This window comes from Palaemon carinicauda, chromosome 19, assembly GCF_036898095.1.
Source record: "Palaemon carinicauda isolate YSFRI2023 chromosome 19, ASM3689809v2, whole genome shotgun sequence".
Classification (NCBI taxonomy): Eukaryota; Metazoa; Arthropoda; class Malacostraca; order Decapoda; family Palaemonidae; genus Palaemon; species Palaemon carinicauda.
Window position 1 is genome coordinate 14,796,987 of NC_090743.1, and position 24,782 is coordinate 14,821,768.

Below are 24,782 nucleotides of genomic sequence, written 5' to 3' on the forward strand. Positions count from 1 at the left end.
ATCGTCAAAACATGTTATTTGCTAAAGGAAAAAACTGAAAGGTTTTCCAAATAAAAAGTTCCTTTAATTTAGAATTTAAACCATTTAAGCTAAGAAAGAATGAACGAAACGCCAGAATCGGTTTACTCTTACTGCAAAGTGAAACCGTGATACACTCTCTCTCTATCGTAACGATAGAGCGCATGTTGAACGTCCTGAACGTCAACAACTGCGTAGACTAAAAAACTAAACGTTAGTTCATCTTTGAAAACAGTACGAGACTATCAAAGAAATTCTTTCATAAAACATTAAAATTTAAAAAGTTTTAAATTCTTTAAAGGTTAAATACGATATAACGGGCTCAACGTTAATTAACTTCGGTTCCAAGTTAGGACCGCCTACTAACAGGAAAGGTCGCATATAAACAAAACATAAAAATTTATTTTTATATGTTTATAATAAATGGAAAGTTAATCGAAGAGGCCTAATAAAGGCGGAGAGCTATAAAATATATAGATCTATAACGTGTTAAGCAAAATTACTAAAAACCTAAACACACTTCCGTCTAAGGGAAGGGTCGGCCATTTAAAAGTGAAAGAGAGTCCATACTCTCTTTGTCACCATAATTAAATCTATCCAAAACGAGTTCAAGTTTTGAAATGAAGATAAAACCCCTGCATAGCGAAAGCTCAAAACTGGAATAGTGTACAGTACTTCACCAAATAGTTGTGAAAACAAATCCAGTTAGTAACAGCGTATTTAGTAGGTCTTGCCAGTGGCACGACAGAGAGAAAATTGGTTCTGTGTTGACATCGAGTACTTGAGTACCTACTTGACAGATGGCGCTGTTGATGTACACCCCCACCTGTATAGCGATCGCTGGCGTATTCCGCCCGTAGGTTTTTCTGTCGGGCAGCAGAGCTGACAGCTATATGATCATCGGGTAAGTTTAATATTGAAAATTATTTCTACGTAGAATATAAATTCTATGTATAATTTTCACAGGCTTAAATGTTTTGTCTTTTTCATTCTATTTAGTATTTACAGGAAAGAGTTAAATATTATCAAAAGGAAATATCACAAATTTTTAAGTAATTTGTATTTTTCCTAACATACTTACCTAGAACTACCTTCTTAGGAGTTACTGGTTAACTCTACCTAACCGACCAGCTTTTCGTATAGTTTACCCCCCTCTTCCCGTTTTCTACGGGGTCAACCTCTGGCAGTGTGGTACGTGCCCTGAGGCGACCCGGGGTCGGGCAGCGTGCTAGCTCAGGTTGAATCGCCAGTAAGTTTCTGGTCGCAAAGCGATAAACATCTCGCCGCACTCTCTCTTACCTTGTGCGACCCTTTGTGTCAATAAAATTTAATGAGAGAACCGTGTGAAAATCTATTGATGTTTAGTCATATTTTGTTGTTATATTTTTTTCACTTGTGGTAGAATAAACACTCAAATTTGTTGGAAAATATACTAATATTGCATTTACAGTATTTTACTGTAAATGAAACCTTAACATATGTATTCAATTTTGTCAGCTCAAACCAACAAATTCAAACAGACATTATTCATTCTAAAAATAATCATGACTTAAACAGGTAAATGCACTTCATTTAAGCATTTTTTACTTTTGTTTTCAATTTCAGGTGCATTTTAACCATCAGCTATTAGGGACTTTTTTTTTTTACTCTACAGCATCATTGAGTAGTGTTAGATGCAAACAAGTGTTATGTTGAAATTCATATGAAGTGTTGTGTGGCGGTGACTAGTTTTACATGTTGTGGTGATGATTTTCATTTTATGAGTCATCACACCTTGTACTGAAGTTATGTTAATAATGTACAATTACCTTTGAAAAGTAGTAAGAACTAAAAATAAAATGATAGAAAGCATGTGAAAAGAAGGTAGTGCAGCACAGTAGGTTACCTAGTGAGTTAGTCAACCACACGTAGGTAATGATTAGTAAGAAGGTAGGTTATGAGTTGATCCACCCTAAGGCAGCAAGCATTCCCGGATTCTAGATTTTCGTGCCTGTCTCTGTTACCTAATCCACGCAAATAAGGAGGGCTGACTGTATGACAATACGCCGTTATAAACAGATTCCCATAAGGTACTTAAAAAATCCTTGTAACTCAATTTAGAGTTATGTCATTATGTTCATCGATAAAACAAACTACTCGTTGACGCGGAGAACAACTAACACTGTGGAATAAGGCATTATGTATCAAATTAGCATTAGTTCGCCATCCTTGGAAAGTGTAAGGGGGACTTCTGATGGCAGTGAGCAGGCCAAGCACAGGAATAATGGTAAGGAATTATCATATGTATTACTTATTGTCTATTAGTACTGTATAAGTGCAGATACAGTACCTTAAAGCATAGGGTACAGGTATTTGTATATACAATAAACAGAGTACAGTAATTCATGAGTGGTAATCGATTATTTTTTCTATTAAAGTACAATACACATATTGTATGCAGTACCTGTATTTATGTACGTACGTATGTATGTATCTGCGTACTGTCTGTTATGTACGTATATAAATCCCACTTACGACGAAAATCGACTTCCAACACATTGTAAGAACGAATCTTGTTCATAACACAAGGACCGCCTGTACTGTACAATATAAAGGATGGTAAAATTAGGGGGGTTGAGCTGTTGTAACTCAGATTCCACTGCATTAAGGTAAAAAATACTTTATATGATTATTAGGTTTGTTACAAACAAATGACATCCCCCAAACATTGAAAATGTGAAGAAACTATGTTAGCAACAGCCAAAGGACAAACATTATGCTCTCCACAGTGCAGACACAATAAGATTGTTGTAGCCATAATTTTATAATCAAACTCTATTTGCCATTAAGTATGAAAGCTGAAACACTGACCTATGTCACTAGTATACTACATATTGTTTTGATAGATTTAAAAAAGACAATATACAAAATAGAGCAGGAAAGAGATTTTGGTAACTAAGAATTAAATCCCCAAAACAAAAAGGTCACTACTCATGGTTATATAGCATGGAATTCCTATAGCATTCACTTCTCTTGATACAAGAAATTAGAAGCTTTGCAATAAGCTCTTCAACAATAGACTCACTGCCAAGGACATTTTGTACTGATTCAACAAAGTAGCGCATTTGTCTAGTTATATTATGGAGGTGAAATTTCGATATGAATGAATATGCCACCAGCAGCTCTTGTGAATTCTAATGGTCTACTTTGTACATAGATTGGTTTCTATATTGTATTGTATATGAATTTTGTTTATGCTAGACAAGAAATGTAAAAAAAAAAAAAAAAAAAAAAAAAAAAGAGAGAGAGAGAGAGAGAGAGAGAGAGAGAGAGAGAGAGAGAGAGAGAGAGAGAGAGAGAGAGAGAGAGAGAGAGAGAGAGAGAGAGAGAGAGAGTTGGATCAAATAGATTAAGTATCAAATCATAAACTGCAAAATAGTACTGTAAAATATTGAAAAGCTGAATAGAAAAAATAGTAATTTCTTTAATACCTTGCCAGATAGTTGTTAAAGCACAAGTGCTTTCCATACAAATTAGGATGGAGTTTCTCAGCTACTTCCTTCACTTTATATATTTCATTTACTAACCCCTGGGTGCAGACACATCCACAAAAATAACGAAGTAATCCAAATGGCACCACCCTGTTCTGTCTGTAAAATTAGAAGAAGAAATATTACAGTAATTGTACAATACTAAATGAATTTTTCTATTCACAGGATTTAACACCACTAATAAAATAAGTCTAACAGCTTTTCTTACATGAAATTAGCTCTGAACCAAACATAGAAAGAAAATTGGGAGTGAATATGTCCATCTATACCCACAACATTTAAGCATATTTCTTTCTCAATATAACCTCCTTATTTATTCTACCTCACAACTTAGTAATCTGGGAAACATCAGACACTTAGGTCTCTTGTTCACCCCACACAAGAAATGTAGCTTCCAATAAGTATCTGTTCAGGTACAAACAGATCCCAAGTTTCCACTTGCTAAGAGTCAATCTCTTTGATCCAGACATGTAACTATAAGAACAGGAGTGGATGGAAAGTGAAAGTTCCTATTATAAGTACTGGTCCCGTGCTGAAAAGTTCCAGTTGTTTTAAATAACTTAGTGTCATAAAAAAATAACACTACTATACTAGCATTTATAGCACAGACCAAATATACAGTATGTGGGGAGGATTGGACCTGTATAAAATCTGTTATAAAGTATTCCTGGGATTGAATCAAGGGGCCATATACAAAAGTCCAAACCCCTTATCTGGCAAAATAACAAATCTTAAAAGTAATTTGTATTTTTTAGTTATGCAAACCTGATTCCTCCTTTAAAATAAGAGGTGTCTTCAGCTGAGCTGGAACGACCGATGAGTTTGTTATAGAGGTACTTAATGACAGGTGGTGAGCACAGGCAAGTAATCCAGCCTACCTTCCTGTCAAAGAATTCTCTTTTGTCCTGTGGCTCAAGACTGAGAGTGGTGGCTGAGGGGCAATAAAAAATGAAGAGGGTCCAACACTCTCACTGGTACCAAAAGTTGATGCAACCGCTTTCTTAGACAAGATGCTTCTTCATGTCCTGTGAGGAAGTTAGATATGTTACACCAACAGTTTAATTCGCTACCATAAGTCCTAGGGATAACGTGTCAAAGTACTCCTTAGGCTTGCGACTTGAGAAGGATGTAGGCAGAACCTTCCTTGCTGTCTTAGACACTAAATCCTGTGTGGCCTTTTGGGCTAACGAGGAAGAGACTTCCCTGACCAGCTCTTGCGGGAAAAGGGACAAAGAAAGAGGTGCGTACAGTAACTCCGACTTCTGCATGGGTGTAAACCCATTTGCCAGAAAAGCGCACATTTGGGCTCTTTTCTTAAGAACACCCATCGAGAAAAGAGCCGCTAACTCGTTGGACCCGTCTCTCAAAGCTTTGTCCATGCAAGACATAATGTGGACGAGGCCTTCTGTGTCCACATCCTTCAATGAATACACCTTTTTCCCCAAGGCTCCCAGAGTCCAGTCAAGGAAATTAAACACCTCGAAGGCTCTGAAAATGCCTTTGAGAAGGTGATCCAACTCCGAAGTCGACCAAAACACTTTGGTTTTCCTCATGGCCGTCCGATGAGGGGCGTCCACCAGACTCGAGAAGTCCCCTTGGGCAGAGGCAGGGACTCCCAGGCCGAGAGCTTCTCCAGTCTCGTACCAAACGCTCGATCTGGATGCCAATCTGGCCGGGGGAAAAGAAAAAATAGTTTTTCCCTGGTCCTTCTTAGATTGCATCCAGTCCCCCATCATTTTTAAGGCTCTCTTAGATGAGCGAGACAACACCATCTTCATAAAAAGTGATTCCTTCGAAGCCTTCCCAAGTGTAAACTCTGAAGGCGGGGAACGAGGAGCAGCAGGAACAAAATTATCGGGAAAAACTTCCGAAAAAACTCTCACGAGTCTCTTTAAATCCGCCGACGAATGTTGGTTCTTCGGGTCTTCTTCTTCCGACACCTCCTCTAAGGGATAACTAGGGGAAAGGTGACAGTCGTCGTTCTCTTCTTCTGACAGGTCTTGAATCGAAGTAGAGACGTCCTGCTTCCTTGGAGTCAACACCTTTTCATCCTGACTTCTGGCGTCATGGCTATCATGACGCCTGGCGTCACGGTGTCCCAAAACTTGACGCTCAGAGCTATGACGTCCGCGATCTCGACGTTCGGTTTCATGACGTCCGAGGTTTTGACGCTCGGCGTCCCGACGTCCAACTTCCTGACGCTCGGTGTCATGACTTCCAGTTTCCCAAAGCTTGGTATGATGTTACTCCTCTCAACGCTCAGTGTCATAACCCTCTCGATGCTTAGCTTTCCAACGCTTGGCGTCAAGGCGTGAAGATTCTTGACGCTCGGTATCTTGGTGAGCCACTCTTTTCTTGTCTGCGGGCTGGTAGACTTTTATGAGGGAGGAGAGTTTCTGCTGCATATCTTGCATTACACTTAAGGTCGGATCAACTTGCTGTTGTGGACAAACAGGAGACGCTGCTTCCTCAACTAGTTCTCCCTCAACGTCGCTCAAGGAAACCGCAGAACGTTCAGGGGACGAGAACCAATCCGAAGGGGGAGGAGGAGCATGCACAAAGGTCATGCCAGCCTCCAATAACTGTTTATTTCCAACTGATGGGGATGGCCGCCTGACATCTTCCAACTTCCTTCTATCTCCTACCGAAGGAGATGGCCGCTTGGCAGGAGAACTTTCCTCGGAGCAGGAAGGAAAATGCTCTGGACTGCTCCAATGGCTGCAACCTGGCGCCTGAGGCGTCATAACACGACGCTACTCAACAGTGGAAATTTTCTTCTTAAGAGGTCTCGATGCAAGACGCCAGCCCTGTCTGGGCGCTGCGTCATCCGACTAAGAAGAAAGCACTTTTACCTCGCTTTTCCCATGGCGAGGGCGAGCGTCCTGGGAAGCGTCAACAGGTACGCTCGAGGGGACGACTGCTCGGGAGCTAACGCCTCTCGCCTCCCTTCGCCGGTCAACATTCCTTCTCCCAGGGGTTGGGGAGCTTGGAAGAGGTCTAGGGCTAGGAGAACGACAGGTCCGAGCAGCCACACCCTCCACTGCACTGATTAATTTCACAGACCTTTAGCACTGACACTTGCACTCTTTAACTCTTTCACATCGGACCATAATTTAATCCTGTCCGCTGCAAGCGACTCCACTCTCTTGCCTAGGGCTTGAATGGCCACAATATCCTTCAGACTTGATTCATTAGGTTTAACAGTAGTGGGATCTGGAACTACCACTACAGGGGAAGGATCAAAAGGTTCATTAACACGGGGAGGGGTACAATCCCTAGAAAATTGAGATAAACTTTTTATTCGCCTGATCCTATCCCTTTCAAGCTTATGAGTGTAGCGGTCATACTCCAACCACTCACTCTCAGTCAAAATTACACATTCATCGCAACGATCATCCAACTCGCAACATTTACCTCTACATTTCACACAAATGGAGTGGGGATCAACAGAGGCTTTAGCAAGCCGGGTCTTACAACCTTTCACACACCTTCTAATACTCAAAGAAGAGTCAGACATTATGAAAAAATTGAAAGAGATCAAAACAAGCAAGGGTCAAAACAACAATATCTAATCGGGCCAAGAAAATACCAAAAAACAAATCCAAAACGAGCGAAAGCCAAAATAACTGCAATTAACACAGGCTACAGCGAGCGAAATTCAACGATGTCACCGGTGAGGCGGCAGGGAAGATCTGAAGAATAGTTGGAATGGTTCCAGGTACCTGGGTAGAGAGCACACTGGGGGTACACCTGGCTACCCAATCGGCGATTGCCGCGAGTTTTGAAATTCTGCCGTGACGTCAGGGACTAAGCTATATATATAACTACCAGGTAAGTCAGATGTTTAAAATTTATAAGTTGTATCATACAACCATCTACACCAAAATAACCAATATTGTATTGATGAAACTGAGTACCGTACATATAACACAATTCGGTGCTATTATAGTATGCTATCTACCGCCGATTTTGCTATCTACCACCCCTCTCTGACTATAGTATGATACCTACCATCAGTCCCTAAGGATACGGTCTACTTGCTAATCTGCCTCTAATAAGGAGGATCAATACCGACTTGATAACCCAACCTAACCTAACTCAACCCAACCTAACCTAACTCAACCCAACCTAACCTAACCTAACTCAACCCAACCTAACCTAACTTACAAACTGCTTATAATTATGCACACATGTCCTAACATAGTCTAACCCAACCTAACCTAACCTAACCTACAAACTGTTTATAATTATGCATCCATGTTATCCTTCCAATAAATATTATTAAACTATCATTAAAGTCCAATGAGGATAACATACTGGTGGTAAGTAATCTGTTTGATAATCCTCATCAAACAGGAGGATTAACATTGACGGTAGATAACATACTTTGAGGTAGATAGCATACTGTAGTAGAAATTTGACGGTAGATAGCATACTATAATAGCACCCACAATTCTTTCAGACAAAAATAGATCTTGAAAATTCTGTCAACACCTGATGAACAATGACATAATTCTAACTGGATAATGCCCTTCTTAGGTATTTTACTCTAAAAACTAAAAAAAGAATTTTACTCTAAAAACTAAATAAAGAATTTTCCTCTAAAAACTAAATAAAGAATTTTACTCTAAAAACTAACAAAGAATTTTATCTTAAACAGAAGTGTTTGCAAGTATGCACAGAAACCTACCTTTTATGATCTTCAATCTGAGCTAGGGCTTCAACTACTCTGCCAGAACTAATAAGCTGAGTTAAAATCAACTGCTCTTCTTTAGTAATCTTCCATGTTTTGACAGGAGGTTTCAAAACACTTATTTTCACTTGATCTGTCGTGGTATTCCCCTCAATATACGACTTTGGAGTACTGTCAGGAAACACATTTGATGGAGGAGAAAGTTTAGGTTTCATTTCATTCTTGCTAAAATGTTCTGATACTTTATTGAATGCACTCAAAGAAATTTTTCTTTCCCCAAAAGCACTTTCAAGCTCATTTAATTTAATATGTTTTTTATCTAAAAATTTTGAACCAAAATCTTTATTAGATATTTCACTCTCAACATAATTTCTGTCTTTAATACACACTTCTTGTTTATTATCCCTAAAAAAAGGCTCTGGTGGAGATCCGACTGAATCATGGACTCCAGTTTCTACTCGAGTTCTAGCACTCCCGTCGCCTTCTTTTCTTTTAACTGCAAGCTGCTTCATTTCTGGGATCTCTGGTCTTCTATTTAATAATTTTCTAGATCGAACAGAAGAATGCTGACTACTCAGAACTTTAACAGGTTTGTTCCTCAACTTTATTCTTTGTACAAATATATCTAACTTTCCAGTGTTACCATCAAGGTGAGATTTTACATCTGCTTTTCCTAGACTTCCTGAAACGGGGGGTAAACTAGTGTGTTTACCAGACAACTGTCGATGGCAATATAAACATGAATTACCAATGATCAAATTTAAAGTTCTTTCAGAACTATAAAGCTTCCAGCTCAACATGACTCCTTGTTTATCTTTTAACCGTCAGTACGTCAACTACCTGAAAGTAAAAGTAACTTTGAGTCATTGACAAAACAAGTCTATATAAAATAAATTATACCACCAGCTAGTAGTATGACAAATTTGGAAATAATTTGCATTATTCCTGGAGATACAAACCAGTAGCTATTTATAGAGATTATCTTTGGCAAACCTGGAAGGCCCCATAAAGACTTTTACGCGAGGTGGAACTACCGACCCTCTAGTTAACAGTGGGGTAGTAGGGGGTAGCAGGGGTTGCCAGCTACCCCTCTCCCACACCAGTGAATCTGAGCCACTTTTGATTGAAGGCAAGACTTTCTAGGGGGACACGTGATGGCGGGACAATTTGTATAAATAGCTATAGGTTTGTAAAGTTAGGAAGAATACAAATGATTCCAAATCTGTCATTTGTTCCAACACTAAATACAAACCATTCACTACTTATAGGGATGACTCACCCATTAGTAGGATAGAAGTCTGAACCAATCAGCTTGGCTTTGACACAGGGTTTTCTGTATGGGCTTGGCACGTAAATGAGGAGAACCCTGACACCTCAATAAAACTTTGTGCAATGCATAGATAGCAGCCTGAACAACCTGTGTGCTTGTGATGCTAGCAATATGATTGTCTCGGTAAGATTTTACCAAGATCAATTGGAATCTTTAGCATCAAATATAGACATTACCCAATACCCACCTCATGAAGGGTATGGGGATGTAAAAAGTATCATTTCTATGCTGGGTTACAAAAGGGAAATGGTTATTACCTGCAAATAGATGAGGCCAGCTGCAGAGGGTGATGTTCCCCAAGAAAGGGGAAGATGAAAAAAAGAAAAGAGCCAGTCATTCTTACTCATTCATCCCAGACTAATCCCAGGTAGCCTATGCCTTAAACCATCAGCTACTTGTCCATCAAGGAGCCTGAGGCATTTCAAACCACTTGTTGTGCAGCCACCACAGGACCAATGGAGAACATCTCCATGGTCCTGTGAGTCACATCTTGCAGGTAGTGGGTGGTAAAGATTGTCTGACGCTTCCACAAACTCACTTGCAGTGCCTGCGTCACAGAGTAGTTTTTTTTTAACGCTAGGGATGTACTGATGTCCCTATTGTCATGAGCTCTAGATCAACAATCAGAAGGAGGGTTGGGAGTCAATGCATGGTCTATGACCCTGCAAATCCAAGACGAGATGGTGTTCTTTGTGACCCTTTTCTTGACCTTCCCCATGCTGATGAAGGGTACTTACAATCAGGGACGAGCTGCTGTGGTGCATTTAAGGTAATACCTCAAACTCCTCAAAGGGTAAAGTAACAAATGATATGGGTAGTCGGTTGCAGAATGAAGACTCCCAATCCGAAAGGGCCCGAATCTATGATCTGCTACTCCCGGATTTTTAGTCTTAACAATAAACTAAGGGACGAAGCAGTGTTATCTCCCACCCTCCCCTTGAATGGGTGACATCATAGGAAAGACCATACAGTTCAATGAATCTTTTGGCCGAAGCCAAAACGATTAGGAACAGTCTTCAAAATTGAGGTGGCAATCTGCTGCTTGGCATAATGGTTCATAGGGAGAACCATTCAGAGACCGAAGGACGCGAACCATGTTCCAAGGAGGAGGTCTAATTTCTGACTGGGGGCAAGAAAGCTCATAATTTCATATGAGGAGAGACAACTCCGAGAAAAAAACGTTAACTCCTCTCAGTCTAAAGGCGATGCTCAAGGCTGAGCGGTAGCTTTTCACTGCAGAGACTGAGAGAAGCTTCTCCTTCCGAGGGGAGAGATACCTTTTCCATGACACCAACCACAGAAGACAGTCCAATTGGTCTGGTACACTGAAGTTCAGGATCTACACAGGTATCCAGCCATCTTTATCGCAACTTATTGGGAAAAAATTTTCTGTGAGAGGAGATGCTGGATAGTCTCCAAGAGTGAAAATGAAGAAAAGCTACTGCTTTGTGGAAGATGTTCAAGTGTGGCTATTTGAGTAGATCATGTCGTGGAGGGAGTTCTCTTGGGATCTCCGTCAGGAGTTGCAGAAGGTCCGGAAACCACTTTGCGTGATCCCTTCTCATCAGACAGAACGAGGGAAAGGCATACACGTCGATGTTGCCCCACTGTTGTTGGAATGCATTTTGCCAGAGAGCCTGAGGATCCGGGAATGAGGAACAGTAAAGCAGGAGCTTGAAGTATAGGGATGTTTCAAACAGATCCACAGTCAGGGAACCCCACAAAGTCAGGACTTTGTTGGCTATCAGATGTTTCAAAGACCACTCGGAGCCCATTATCAGTCACTCTGCTCACATTGTCAGCAAGAACATTCTTCTTCCCCGGAATGAAGCGGGTTGATAGGGACACCGAGCTGTCTTCTGTCCATCCTATCACCCCCTCTGCTAGATAGCATAGGGCTGCGAAAAGGTACCGCCTTGCCTTGTGTACATAAGCTCCTACCGTGGTGTTGTCACTCATCAACACTACAGAGTGACCTGCCAGGAACTGTTAGAGGGCTAGAAAGGCTGCCTTCATCCCTAAGAGATTTATGTACTAGTACCTTTCAAACTTGGATCAAAGCCCTGAGACCGTGTGCTGCGGCATGTGGGTCCCCGACCCTTAATTTGATGCATCCAAATACAGCATCAATTCTGGGGGAGGTACAAGAAGGCCTATCCCTCTGCAGAGGTTCTCGTCTGCCACCCACCACTGAAAGTCCGTCAGTTGCTCTAGTCCTATGGGGGCCAATGTATCCAGGGAGTCGGTGTGTTGATTCCACCTGGATTTCAGCCACCATTGAAGAGATCGAATTCTGAGGTTGTCGTTGGGTACTAGACAGGCCAGGGATGACGGGTGACCTAGGAGACTCAAGCTGCTGGCCTGGAAGCTTTTCTCATATGAGGAAGGCGCTTGCTACCCCTCAGCCTCTGTACTTTGTCGTCCGGTGGAAAAACTTTCTATAGTTCGGTGTCTATGAGGGGACTAGAGATGACTTCTCAAGGTTTACCACAATCCCCAGATCCTGGCAAAACTCGAGTAATCTGTCTCAGGGCTGAAGAAGGGTTGCCACCGAGTCTGCTAGGATCAGTTAATCGTCATGGTACCTTATGAGACAAATGCTGATCCTGCGTGCCCATGGTGACACTAGGGCGAACATCCTCGTGAACACCTGGAGTGCTGTGGAAAAACCGAAGCACAGCACCTTGAACTGGTATTGCCTGTTCTCGTATATGATCCAGAGATATTTCCTTGAAGACGAATGGACTGAGATCTTGAATTGTGTGTTTTTGAGATCCAGTGTACACATGAAGTCCCATGGTCTTACAGTGTCTGTCATCTCCATTCTAAATGGAATTTGAAGAACACAAACATGTTCAGAGCTGAAAGATCGATGACTGTTCTCCAGCCTCCAGAGGCCTTTTTCACAAGAGAGAGTTGACTGAAAAAACCTGGAGAGCCGTCAAGGACCTCTTGGAGCATTCCCTTCTCCAACATGGTCTAGACATTGTGCAGCTCCTTTGCAGATCCCTTCGTGTAGGAGTTCAATGGGACTGGATCTCAAGTCAATGGTGGGAGAGATTGAGTGAATGAGACATGATACCCTGGAAAAATCATGGAGACTGTCCAGGGTACGGTCCCATGCTGCAGTTCCCTCTGCCAGCAGCGTTGCAGGCATCCCCCCAAAGGTGAGTAGGTGAAAGGATTGCCCTCCCTAACAAAACGACCTCTGCCACACCCTTACTCCCTTTGTCTCCTCTGGAGGACTTGGAGCCATTTTGATTTTTTGCATGAAAAAGGGCCATTTTGAAACCTTCTTTGAAGACCCTGTTTTCCTACTACTGTAGTCAAGGGTTTGGTGGACACTGGCTACTTCTTACGTGCTGGTGGAGCCTTACTGTAGGGCTTTGATCAAGACCCCATGGAGATGGAAGTCCTAGTTGGACTTCATCCAACGCTCAGTCGCCCTCTCGACATCTTCCGGCTTGAACAAGGAAGCACTGTCTAAGGTAGAGCTCCTGAGCTTGGTGGCCTCAGCCTGGGGGACCTGTCTATGATACCTTTCAATTACCACATCCCGGCACCTAAGTATCGCGTTCGGCCCCCGTTAACTACCTGGTGAGTGAGGAACTCTATGGTCCGGGTGCCAGATGGAAGGAAGGTTTCTATAGTCTTCCTTGTAGAATGCTTGGGCCAATCCTTAGTTTTAACAAGGTGGCCCACGGATCCTAACCACAGGTCCATTCACGATGTAGCCTGTATGGCATACTTTGCTACCTTCTCCATGTTTAGGATCTTAGATGCCAAAAAGTATCCCACTCAGCCCAGAAAGCCTCTCAAACAATACTGTACAGTACTCCAATCAAGAAAGCCTCTACGGAGGAGTCCAGAGGCAAGGCAGGAAGGAGCCCGTCCGAGACCTCATATCTCCTCTGCTAGACAAATGGCGGAGGGAGGAGCTTGGAGGATAAGCCTGCTCGAAGCAAACAAGAAGAGCCGGCAATCTGAGAGAGCGCCTTCTTTCTGGCCGCTGTCAACCCCTTCAACCAGGGCAAAGCTGCAATGGCTTTAGATGGTCGTTAGGTGTCGTAAAATGCCCTCTCTGGGTCAGCTAACCCATTGATAGTTCCTATGCAGACTATAACCTGTACCCAGGCGTATTATGACTCATTCTGTTGGGCTTCTGAGTTGAACTTTGGGCTAGCAGCTCTGGGGAGATGGTCATCATCAAAGACCAGTTCATCATCACACAGCTCCATGAACCTTCTTGGGGAGCGAGACAACCAAGGGAGGGGCAGGGGCTCTGGAAGAGACAAGCCTCTGCCTAGGGTACGATGGAGGAAAAGAAGAGGAAAAGGAGACCGGTTTCTCCAACAGAATCCTCAAAGTTGATGATACTGCTGCCTGTTTTACTGGGTTTGCTGGCCCTGCAATTGCCTGTTTTACTGCCTTCACCAAGGTATCGAATCACGATGGTGGTTTCCCCACAGCATCCAGGTCTGATATATCCTTGGGGAAGCATACAGATGGAGATTGCCTCCTTGGGGATCACTGTGTATAGAGGCCTCTTACCTGGCTGAATGTGAACAGGTATTTGTAGATCTTCTCTCTGTCCTAGAAGTGAGCAGTGGAGGAGAAACAGAAACAGCTGCAAACTGCGCGGGAGATTGCTTGAACCCAGAAGGAAAAGAACTGGACGCCGCTTCTTGCTGGTAAGTCAGGGCAATGCGCAGGCTGCTCTGGAACTGTTGCTAATAGTCTGCGATGATCATCCTGTGGTTGGTAAGCCAGAGAAAGAGGATCGCTCACGGGAGCGTGACAATCGCGCGCGGGAGAGCGCCAATCGTACGCGTAAGACGGAGAGGAGCGCACTGGTGAGTACCTATTACGTCTAGGAAACTTGTGAGCAGAAGTCCGACGAGCTGGCGAACGGCGCATTAGTGATCGGCAAGCTGGCGAGCGGTGTGTTGGCGATCGGTGAGCTGGGTAGGGGACCATCTGGCAGGCGTATGGCATGCTGGTGAACAGCGAGCTGCAGTTTGATGATCATGAAGTGACATGTGATCACAAGCTGGTAAACAGTATGCTGTAGGGTGACATTCATGAGCAGGCGAACAGTAAGCAGGTGAGTGACAAATCACAAGTTGGCGTGCAGCGAGCTGGGTAGGGGACCGTCTGGCAGGCGAATGACAAGCTGGCAAACGGCCGCACTGGTGTGATGATCTTAAAGTGACGAGTGATCACGAGCTGGCAAACAGCGGGCTGTAGGGCGACGTTCAGGAGCAAGCCAATGGCGAGCAGGCGAAGGAGGATCATGAGCTGGTGAATATTGATCAAGAACGTGACGATCATGAGCTGGTGAATGGCTATCATGAGGAGAGTGGCGATCACGAGCAGGAGAATGGTGAGATGATCGTCGATCCCTGGAGTCAAAGCGCCCTTTCCTGACAGCGGGCAAGGGCGAATGTCTGAAAGGGCAAAGAGGATTGCGGTCCCTAGATGATCATGGTCGAGAGAAAACTACAACTCTCAATTGACAAAATTATCCAGTCGGCCGATAGGAATGGATTTAAATTTTCGACAAGCAAAACTGTTGTCCATTTCTGTCATATTCGTATTCCAGGCTTAATTTTTTTTTTTTTTTTTTTCCTAATGTTCCTAAGGCTCACTGAAGCTTGAAGAAATCTTAACTAATGAGGATAGAGCTATTTATCATAGATTGCTGATTTTCCCCAGAATTAAATCAACGGTCATACCACCTGTTTATTCAGCAAGCTCAAGACAAGAAATGATAATACGGTAAGGAAATTTGAGGTGCTAGCCCAGTCCTGCATAAAAAAATCGAGGGGTGGTGTCTAGTGCCAAGTTCTCTTGACTATTTACCTTTTGCCCAGATTTCTGGGTGTTCCACCATTTTATCTCTGTGTGGGGTGAACGTTGGAGTGTGGTCGGCATTCGGCCACTGAGAAGTCTGCGTGCTATATCTGGCCACAGTCTGCAAACCACTACAATGGCTCCAAATCTGATGCTGGCATTAGATTTGGGGTATATAGTAGTGTTTTTAATCGAGGTGCACTTCCTCTAGAATCCTCTAAATTTACTGCCAAACTATATGGCATACTAACCGCTACTGAGAAAATAGCATTAAAAGACGAAGTTAATTTACCATTCTTAGTGATGCAAGAAGTGTCATACAAGCCTCAGAAGTTTTTTATTCCAATAATCCTTTAGTTTTAAAGAATTTAGAGTGGCTTTTAATCATTGCCATGAAAGGTATAACAGTTCGAGTTTGCTGGGTTCCGGCATACGTAGGTGTGCCTGGAAATGAGAAGGCAGATTCACTGGCAAAGAATGCTGCAGGTGAGTTGCCACTAAGAAGGTATCCTATTCTCAGTAATGATTTTCTACCCACAATAAAGAATTCTATTGGCAACAGCATTGGGATAGTTTACTTGAAAATAAGATGAGAGAAATAAGTACTGTATGTTATATTCCCTTGGGGGTATAACGGGATTCCCCGAAAGTCGGAGACTAATCTTTGCCATCTCCGCATTGATTACACTCGGATGAAACATGATATTTTCATTATAAAATAAATTTTTTAATATACTTACCCGGTGAATATATAAATAGCTGACGTCTCCGACGGCCCGACAGATTCCAAAAACTCGCGAGCGATCGCCATGAGGGTTGTCGGGTGTGCCCACCAGCGCCGACTATCGGCCAGATACCGCATATACTTCTCAACCAAACCAGTTCTTCTCAGTCCGTAGGGTCTCTATCGGGGAGGAAGGGAGGGCCTTTAATATTATATATTCACCGGGTAAGTATATTCAATAATTTATTTTATAATGAAAATATCATTTTTAAATATTAAACTTAGCCGGTGAATATATAAATAGCTGATTCACACCCATGGTGGTGGGTAGAGACCAGTATTAAAACAATAAAGGCGTATATGCTCAAGAGTTTTTGACAAATATCTAAAAAAACAAACTTAAGTATAGGTACCTGGTAAGGAAGCTGACTCTGATGATTACTCTGCCTCATTAGTCCGCTATCCTCACGAAGCCCAGCCATCCTCTTAGGATGCTGAAAGACTCCCAGGAGCTGCTATATCCAGGGTGAACACCCCTATAACAGGACCTCATCAATACCCTTAATCTGGGCGCTCTCAAGAAACAATATTTTGACCACCTGCCAAATCAAAAAGATTGCGAAAGACTTCTTAGTCTCCCGTACAACCCAAAACCAGATTAAAAATTTCAAGAGTAGATTAAAAGGATATTGAGATTAAGGGAATGTAGTGGTAGAACCCTCACCCACTACTGCACTTCCTGCTACGAATGGACCCAGTGTGTAGCAGTCCTCATAAAGAGTCTGGACGTCTTTCAAGTAATATGAAGCGAACACCGACTTGCTACTCCAAAAGGTCACGTCCATAATACTTTTAAGGGATCTATTTTGCTTAAATGCCACCGAAGTTGCTATCGCTCTAACTTCGTGAGCCTTGACCTTAAGCAAATTACGATCCTTCTCACTTAAATGAGAATGTGCCTCCCGAATTAAAAGCCTAATACAGTAAAGTAAGATAACGCATTCTTAGACATGGGCAAAGAGGGCTTTTTAACGGAGCACCATAAAGCCTCTGAACAACCTCGTAGCGGTTTAGTTCTAGATAAGTAAAATTTAAGAGCTCTAACGGGGCACAGCACTCTTTCAACTTCATTACCTACGATCTCAGAAAGACTAGGGATTTCAAAAGATTTAGGCCAAGGACGAGACGGAAGTTCATGCTTGGCCAAAAAACCAAGTTGAAGAGAACATACTGCTTTATTAGCTGAGAAGCCGATGTTCTTGCTAAAAGCATGGATCTCACTGACCCTTTTAGCCGAAGCCAAGCTCACCAAAAAAAGCGTCTTGAGGGTAAGATCCTTCAGGGAGGCTGAATTTAACGGTTCAAACCTGTCTGACATAAGGAACTGTAGGACCACGTCCAAGTTCCAAGCAGGAGTTGAAATATGACGCTCCTTAGAAGTCTCGAAAGACTTAAGGAGGTCTTGGAGATCTTTGTTATTCGAAAGATCCAAACCTCTATGCCTGAAAACAGAAGCTAACATGCTTCTGTAGCCTTTAATGGTGGATGCAGAGAGGGAGCGACCGTTTCTCAGATAAAGCAGAAAATCCGCAATCTGCGCTACAGAGGCACTGGAAGAGGAAATAGAGGAGGACTTGCACCAATCTCTAAATACCTCCCACTTCGACTGGTAGATCTTGATGGTAGAGGATCTTCTAGCCCTCGCGATCGCTCTAGCTGCCTCCTTCGAAAATCCTCGAGCTCTAGAGAGTCTTTCGATAGTCTGAAGGCAGTTAGACGAAGCGCGGGGAGGCTTTGATGAAGTCTCTTTACGTGAGGCTGTCGTAAGAGATCCATCCGCAAAGGCAGACTCCTTGGAACGTCTACCAGCCATAGAAGTACCTCTGTGAACCACTCTCTCGCGGGCCAGAGGGGAGCAACCAACGTCAACCTGGTCCCTTCGTGAGAGGCGAACTTCTGCAGCACCTTGTTGAGGATCTTGAAAGGTGGAAAGGCATAAACGTCCAGGTGAGACCAGTCCAGAAGAAAGGCATCTATGTGGGCCGCCTCTGGATCTGGGACCGGAGAGCAATAAGTCGGGAGCCTTTTTGTCAGCGAGGTCGCAAAGAGATCGATGGTGGGTTGACCCCAAGTCATCCAAAGTCTCTTGCACACATCCTTGTGGAGCGTCCACTCCGTAGGAATCACCTGACCTCTTCGACTGAGACAGTCCGCCAAGACATTCAACTTCCCTTGGACGAACCTCGTCAAAAGCGAGAGGTTTCGATCTTTTGACCAAATGAGAAGGTCCCTTGCGATGACAAAAAGAGCGTGGGAGTGAGTGCCTCCTTGCTTCGAGATGTAAGCCAAGGCCGTGGTATTGTCTGCATTCACTTCCACCACCTTGTTTCAAATCAGACCCTCGAAACTCCTTAGTGCTAGATGGACTGCTAACAGCTCCTTGCAGTTTATGTGAAGGCTCCTCTGGTCTGCGGCCCAAAGACCCGAGCATTCCAGACTGTCCAGAGTCGCCCCCCCAACCCAAATCCGATGCGTCTGAAAACAACACATGGTTTGGGTTCTTGACTGCCAGAGAAAGACCTTCCCGAAGTCTTATATTGCTGTCCCACCAAGCTAGGCAAGTCTTGACTGGATCGGAGATTGGAATCGAGACCGTCTCTAAAGTCTTCTCCTTGTTCCAATGGGAGTCTAGGTGGAACTGGAGAGGGTGCAGGTTGAGTCTCCCTAGAGAGATAAACTGTTCCAGAGACGAAAGCGTCCCCAGGAGGCTCATCCAGTCTCTCACAGAGCAATGGTTTTTCTCTTGCACGAGACGGACTTTGAGCAAAGCCTGCTCGATCCTGTTGGCAGACGGAAAAGCCCGAAAAACTCGACTCTGTATCTCCATCCCCAAATAGAGAATCCTTTGGGAGGGAGTCAGCTGTGACTTCTCCATGTTCACCAAGAGGCCCAACTCTTTCGCAAGATCCAAAGTCCACTGTAGGTCCTGCAGACAGCGATGACGGGACGACGCTCTGAGTAACCAGTCGTCCAAATTCAGGGAGGCTCTGATCCCCGATAGATGTAGGAACTTCGCTACATTTCGCATGAGCCTCGTAAAAACAAGAGGAGCAGGGCTGAGGCCGAAGCACAGTGCTCGGAATTGATACACCACATTCCTGTACACAAACCTCAGATAATGTTGAGAGTCTGGATGTATCGGAATGTGGAAGTACGCATCCTGTAAGTCGAGAGAGACCATCCAGTCGCCCTCTCTGACTGCTGCCAAAACGGATTTGGTGGTCTCCATCGTGAACTTTGTTTTTACAACAAACACGTTGAGAGCACTGACATCCAGCACCGGCCTCCAACCTCCTGTGTTCTTCGGAACCAGGAAGAGACGGTTGTAAAAACCTGGGGATTGAAGGTCCGAGACTTTCACCACCGCCCACTTTTCGTTGTAAAAACCTGGGGATTGAAGGTCCGAGACTTTCACCACCGCCCCCTTTTCTAACAACAGAGACACCTGAAGATGTAACGCCTGTCTCTTTGCCTCCTCTCGATACCTGGGAGAGAGGTCTATCGGATCTTTTACTAGAGGAGGTCTCCGTACAAAAGGAATTTTGTAACCCTCCTTCAGCAACAAAACAGACTCCCGGTCTGCACCCCTCTTCTCCCAGGCCTGCCAGAAGTTGGTCAATCTGGCACCTACTGCTGTCTGAGGACGTGGGTAGTCAGACTCTGCCACGGGAGGATTTAGATCCTCTCTTCTTGCCTCACTTGCTATTGGCACGAGAGCCTCCCCTACTGGGAGCTCTGCCACGAAAAGGCGGGATAAACCTTGTCGCTGGCGTGTCAAATTTAGGTCTGTTGACATGAGAAGACGAAGGTACGGCCTTACGAGCAGACGTGGCCATTAAATCATGAGTGTCCTTCTGTACAAGAGACGCTGCAATATCTCTAATAAGCTGTTGCGGGAACAAGGCAGAAGACAATGGCGCAAAGAGAAGTTCTGACCTTTGACAAGGAGTGACACCTGCAGACAGAAAAGAACACAGAGTCTCTCTCTTCTTAAGAACCCCTGCTGTGAATGTAGCAGCAAGTTCATTAGAGCCATCCCTTATTGCCTTGTCCATGCACGACATAATCTGAACAGAGACATCTCGGTCTGCTGACGAGACCTTCCTACTCAAGGCTCCCAGGGACCAATCCAAAAAATTGAAAACCTCAAAGGCACGGGAAATTCCTTTGAGGAGATGATCCAGATCCGTAGAGGACCAGCAAACTTTCGAGCGTCTCATGGCCAGACGACGAGGAGAGTCTACAAGGCTTAAGAAGTCTCCCTGGGCAGAGGCAGGCACCCCCAAGCCGAGAACTTCTCCCGTGTCATACCAGACGCTCGCACGAGAAGCCAATTTGAAAGGGGGGAAAAGCAAAAGCGGACTTCCCCAAACTCCTCCTGGACATTAACCAGTCTCCCAACAAACGCAAAGCTCTCTTAGAAGAGCGAGAGAGCACTAACTTCGTGAACGACGGAGTCGAAGAAGCCAGGCCCAGCGTGAACTCAGATGGAGGCGAACGAGGAGCAGCAGAAACAAAATGATCGGGAAACAGATCCTTAAAGATAAGCATTATCTTCTTAAAGTCAAGGGAGGGCTGAGCAACCCTAGGCTCCCCTCCATCCGAAAGAGTCCCCAAAGGAACATCAGCAGGAAGGGGATCAACAACTTCCTTATCCGAAGGAACATCATCCGACAACGGCAAAGTCTCGCGACACGGAGAGGCATGCCGAGGAGGCAACGATTGACAGGCTATATCAATATGCGACAGGGCCGCAGCAAAAGCTGAGGTAACAACGTCACGTCGAGACTGCAAAGACTGAAAGTCTTGAGGCTGACAAACAACAGCAGACTGTGTCGACTGACGTTCGACATCACGTCGGGACTGCACAGACTGCGGGACTTGAGGTTGAAAAACAACACCCGACCGTGGCGACTGACGTTCAACGTCACGTCGGGACAACGGAGTCGGCCGACGAACGTCACGTCGAGACTGTGGTGATAGTTGTTGAACGTCACCCTGAGTCTGCGGAAAATGAAGTTCCACGTCACGTAACTGACGTGACTGACGAGGAACACGATCAGAGTCACGTTTAACAGCACCGATAACATTAGCGCTAACGTCAAAATGACGAGACAAATCTTGCTTAGGCGGTTGAAGACCAGAGTCACGCTTGTCGGACTGGCGAACCACAAGCAAAGGATCTTTACAAACCTGGTCATGCTCATAAACCTCCATTAAAGATGAAAGTTTCAACTGCATGTCTTGTAAGACACTCCACTTCGGGTCAACGGAAGTCGAAACGGGCCGTGACGTCGGCAACGTCTGTGCATGCAAATCATCGCACCGAACGAGACCCTCGGACTCAGTGTCACGATTACGCTTAACAGGCGAACAGCCATCCGATGACTGAATACGGTCAGAGCTGCCCCAATGGCTACAGCCAGGACGCTGGACCTGTCCTGAAGGGACTGACTTGCGCTTTAAGGGTCTTGAAACCTTACGCCAAGGTTTCTTATGCGGAAAATCATCGGAAGACGAGGAGAACTTAGTTTCTCCCGTCTTATGGTAAGGACGTGCTTGATGAGCAACGTCTGATACCTTTGAGGGAACGTCTGTACGTTGGTTTACACCTCTCGCTCCCTTAAGTCCTACGACATTCCTTCTCCCTGGTGCAGGGGAGCCTGAAAGAGGTCTCGGACTAGGTAAGCGACAAGCACGAACAGACGAACCCTCGGTCGCAACACTAAACACATTAGGCGCACTATCCACTTTACCACTTTCACTTTCCACTTTACCACTTTAACTCTTTAAAAGCTTAACGTCGGACATAAGCTGGTTCCTGTCCGATGCTAAGGTTTTGACCTTCTCACCCAACGCTTGAATAGCCAAAAACATATCACGCATTGAAGGTTCATGAGTGACAATAGGGGGTTCAGAAACTACCACTACAGGGGAAGGATTAGGTTCAGGGGCATGGGAAGAGGAAAAATCTAAAGATCTAGAAGAGCTTCTCCTCACCCTATCTCTTTTGAGTTTCCGAGTATATTTCTCATACTCCAACCACTCGAACTCCGATAAAACCACACACTCCTCACACCGATCTCCTAATTGGCAGGATTTACCCCGGCAATTAGCACAAACAGTATGAGGGTCGATAGAAGCTTTCGGAAGACGTTTGTTACAATCTTTCGCACATTTGCGATAGACAGGAGAAGGGTCAGCCATTATGAAAATCCAGAGAAAATCCAAAGGGAAGCCAAGTTCATCAACAAAAATCAAAAAAGGGTTTCAAGAGTTTTATTGAAGCAAAAAACCAACACAGCGAAAGCAATAAAACCAAAACCAAGTACTTCACCAATTCGGTAGAAAACTCGAGGTCTAGCGCAAGCGGAACCAATGTTGTCGGTGACACCGACAGAGAAGAACTGGTTTGGTTGAGAAGTATATGCGGTATCTGGCCGATAGTCGGCGCTGGTGGGCACACCCGACAACCTTCATGGCGATCGCTCGCGAGTTTTTGGAATCTGTCGGGCCGTCAGAGACGTCAGCTATTTATATATTCACCGGCTAAGTTTAATATTTAAAAACGAGTTTTCGCTGGCTGGCCAACATCAACCATATTGCGACGACTGTTTGATACCCTTGACAGTGAGGCATTTGTTGACTGAATACCACACTTATAGCACAGAAAGAAATAACTATCTATTTGAGGCTCGAGGTGAAAATGGCAGATTCATCCTTGCCAAGATTCTTGGACATGATGTGTCGTACAATGCTAGCAGCATTTTTAGATTTATTTCAGAAGCAGCAGGTCTTCTGAAAGCTATTTAACTTTGATAATGACATATTTGCTTTTATAGTTTTAATTGAATATTCTTATATTCTTCATCTATAATACATATCAGCGTCAATGAACTTCAATGTCATGATGTTAGAAAACCTCAAATCATTTATTCATTCATCCATTCAAGCAGAAGTACTGGTTTCGTCGGGCATCCTCTGCAGGGGAGTCATACTGCGAAGGACTGGATGAGGCATTGCAACCTACAGCGGCAGCAGCAGGAGCAGGCAAGAGCGAGAGATGGGCTTCGCAGATGGTAAGGGCGTCGATCACAGTACTCGCAGGAAAAAGAACTTTTACTGAAGAAGCGGGAGTATGTCTTCTCTCGGTTTCCTGCTTCAGAAGCTCTAACAACACTTCCTTCAAAGGTACAGCTGCAGCACCCAGCAACGGCCAAACCTGTAACAGATCAGATAAAGAAAAGGATTTCCCTGAGGACAAGGACGAAGTTCCTTCTCCAAAGGAAGCATTTTCGTCCCTGGAACCCAGGGTTGGCTTGGTATTAAGTGGTCAACAGTACTACTCAACCAACTCTCGGAAGAGACCAATTGAGCAGGAGCTTCGGGAAGAGATAAGGGGGTCAAGGTTTCTTCGCCAGCGAGGAATCTTTTTTGGACTTCTTGTGCCGACACCCAAATCTCTCCCATTGGGAGGAAAGCAACTCTCGGCCTGGCACACCTTGCAGGTGTTAGCCTGGTCATAGCCACGTCCTCTGCAGGCTGAACACAACAAATGGGGGTCATTCCTGGCAGAGGACATGAATGTACCACAAACGCTTGGGAACTGGCGAGCGGCAAGTCACAGGAGAACTGTTCAAGGGTGGAGAGTGACAAGCAGTTGTCAATTGACGAGCTACTGGTGATTGCCGTGCAGCTGGTAAATGCCGAGAAAGTGGGAGAATGCCAGGTAACTACCAAATACTATGTCTTAGGAGATTGGCGAACCGTTGGCAATCCCCGAGAAGCCAGAGAATGAAGAACATCTGGTGATTGACGAGTCACAAGTGCGTGAAGAGACTAGAGGACTGCGAGCAGTAGGAGAACTACGAGATGCGGGAGCTCGATGAGCAGTAGGAGAATATGATGATTCTATAGGAACTGGTGAATCTCGAACAGCTGTTAGGTGGCAAAAGGTCAGAGAGTGACGGTGGACAGGTGAACGCCGCCAGGCTGGAGAATGGAAAGCCTGGGGAGAGTCCAATAAGGCAGGTGAGGGTTGGGAACCAGCAGGCTGCCGGCAAGGCTGATGAGACTCTTCAAGCTGATAATCTCTAGGTGAGCACTGCATCCGAGGTGACAAGGGCTGAGGAGTGGGGGCGGGGTCCTAACGAATGACAATCCTCCGAAGGGGATCGTTCGGCAGACAAATCAGGAGCCGAAGAGACGTCTCTTTACCAGAGGCGAAGGAGAGTGTCTCAGGCGACGAGGAGGACCACGAACTCTGCAAGCTCGCCGATGACAATGACGATCCACCGCAGCGGTGGACTGCTCAGCAGGAAGAACTATGGAAGATCTCAGGATAGTGGTCTCTAGGGAGAATCTCACTCTAGGACGAGAGAGATGTCCACCAGCAGAAGGGACTTGCCTCAGACTTTGCTCTACTCCTGAAGGAAGAGTCCGCTCAGCAAGGGGGGAAGAGCAATCTTCCGCAACGGCGACAGCAACAGTGGAAGAGACAAGGCCAGAATTGATATCAGACACCGCAGACAAATCCTCAGGATCACGAAAGCTAAAACTCAGCAGAGACAAGGG

The 24,782-nt window shown here is 44.6% G+C and overlaps 1 protein-coding gene across 1 annotated transcript in view; it reads right to left on the reverse strand.

The window, feature by feature from the left end:
- Positions 1-24,782, reverse strand: part of LOC137658459 (uncharacterized) — a 67,264-nt gene that overhangs the window by 38,386 nt on the left and 4,096 nt on the right. The window contains exons 2-3 of the mRNA XM_068393186.1: positions 8,239-9,081; positions 3,489-3,647 (exon numbers count right to left, since the gene is read on the reverse strand). Coding sequence (XP_068249287.1) covers positions 3,489-3,647; positions 8,239-9,041 — 962 coding nt within the window. The 5' untranslated portion in view covers positions 9,042-9,081. The remainder of the gene's footprint in view (positions 1-3,488; positions 3,648-8,238; positions 9,082-24,782) is intronic.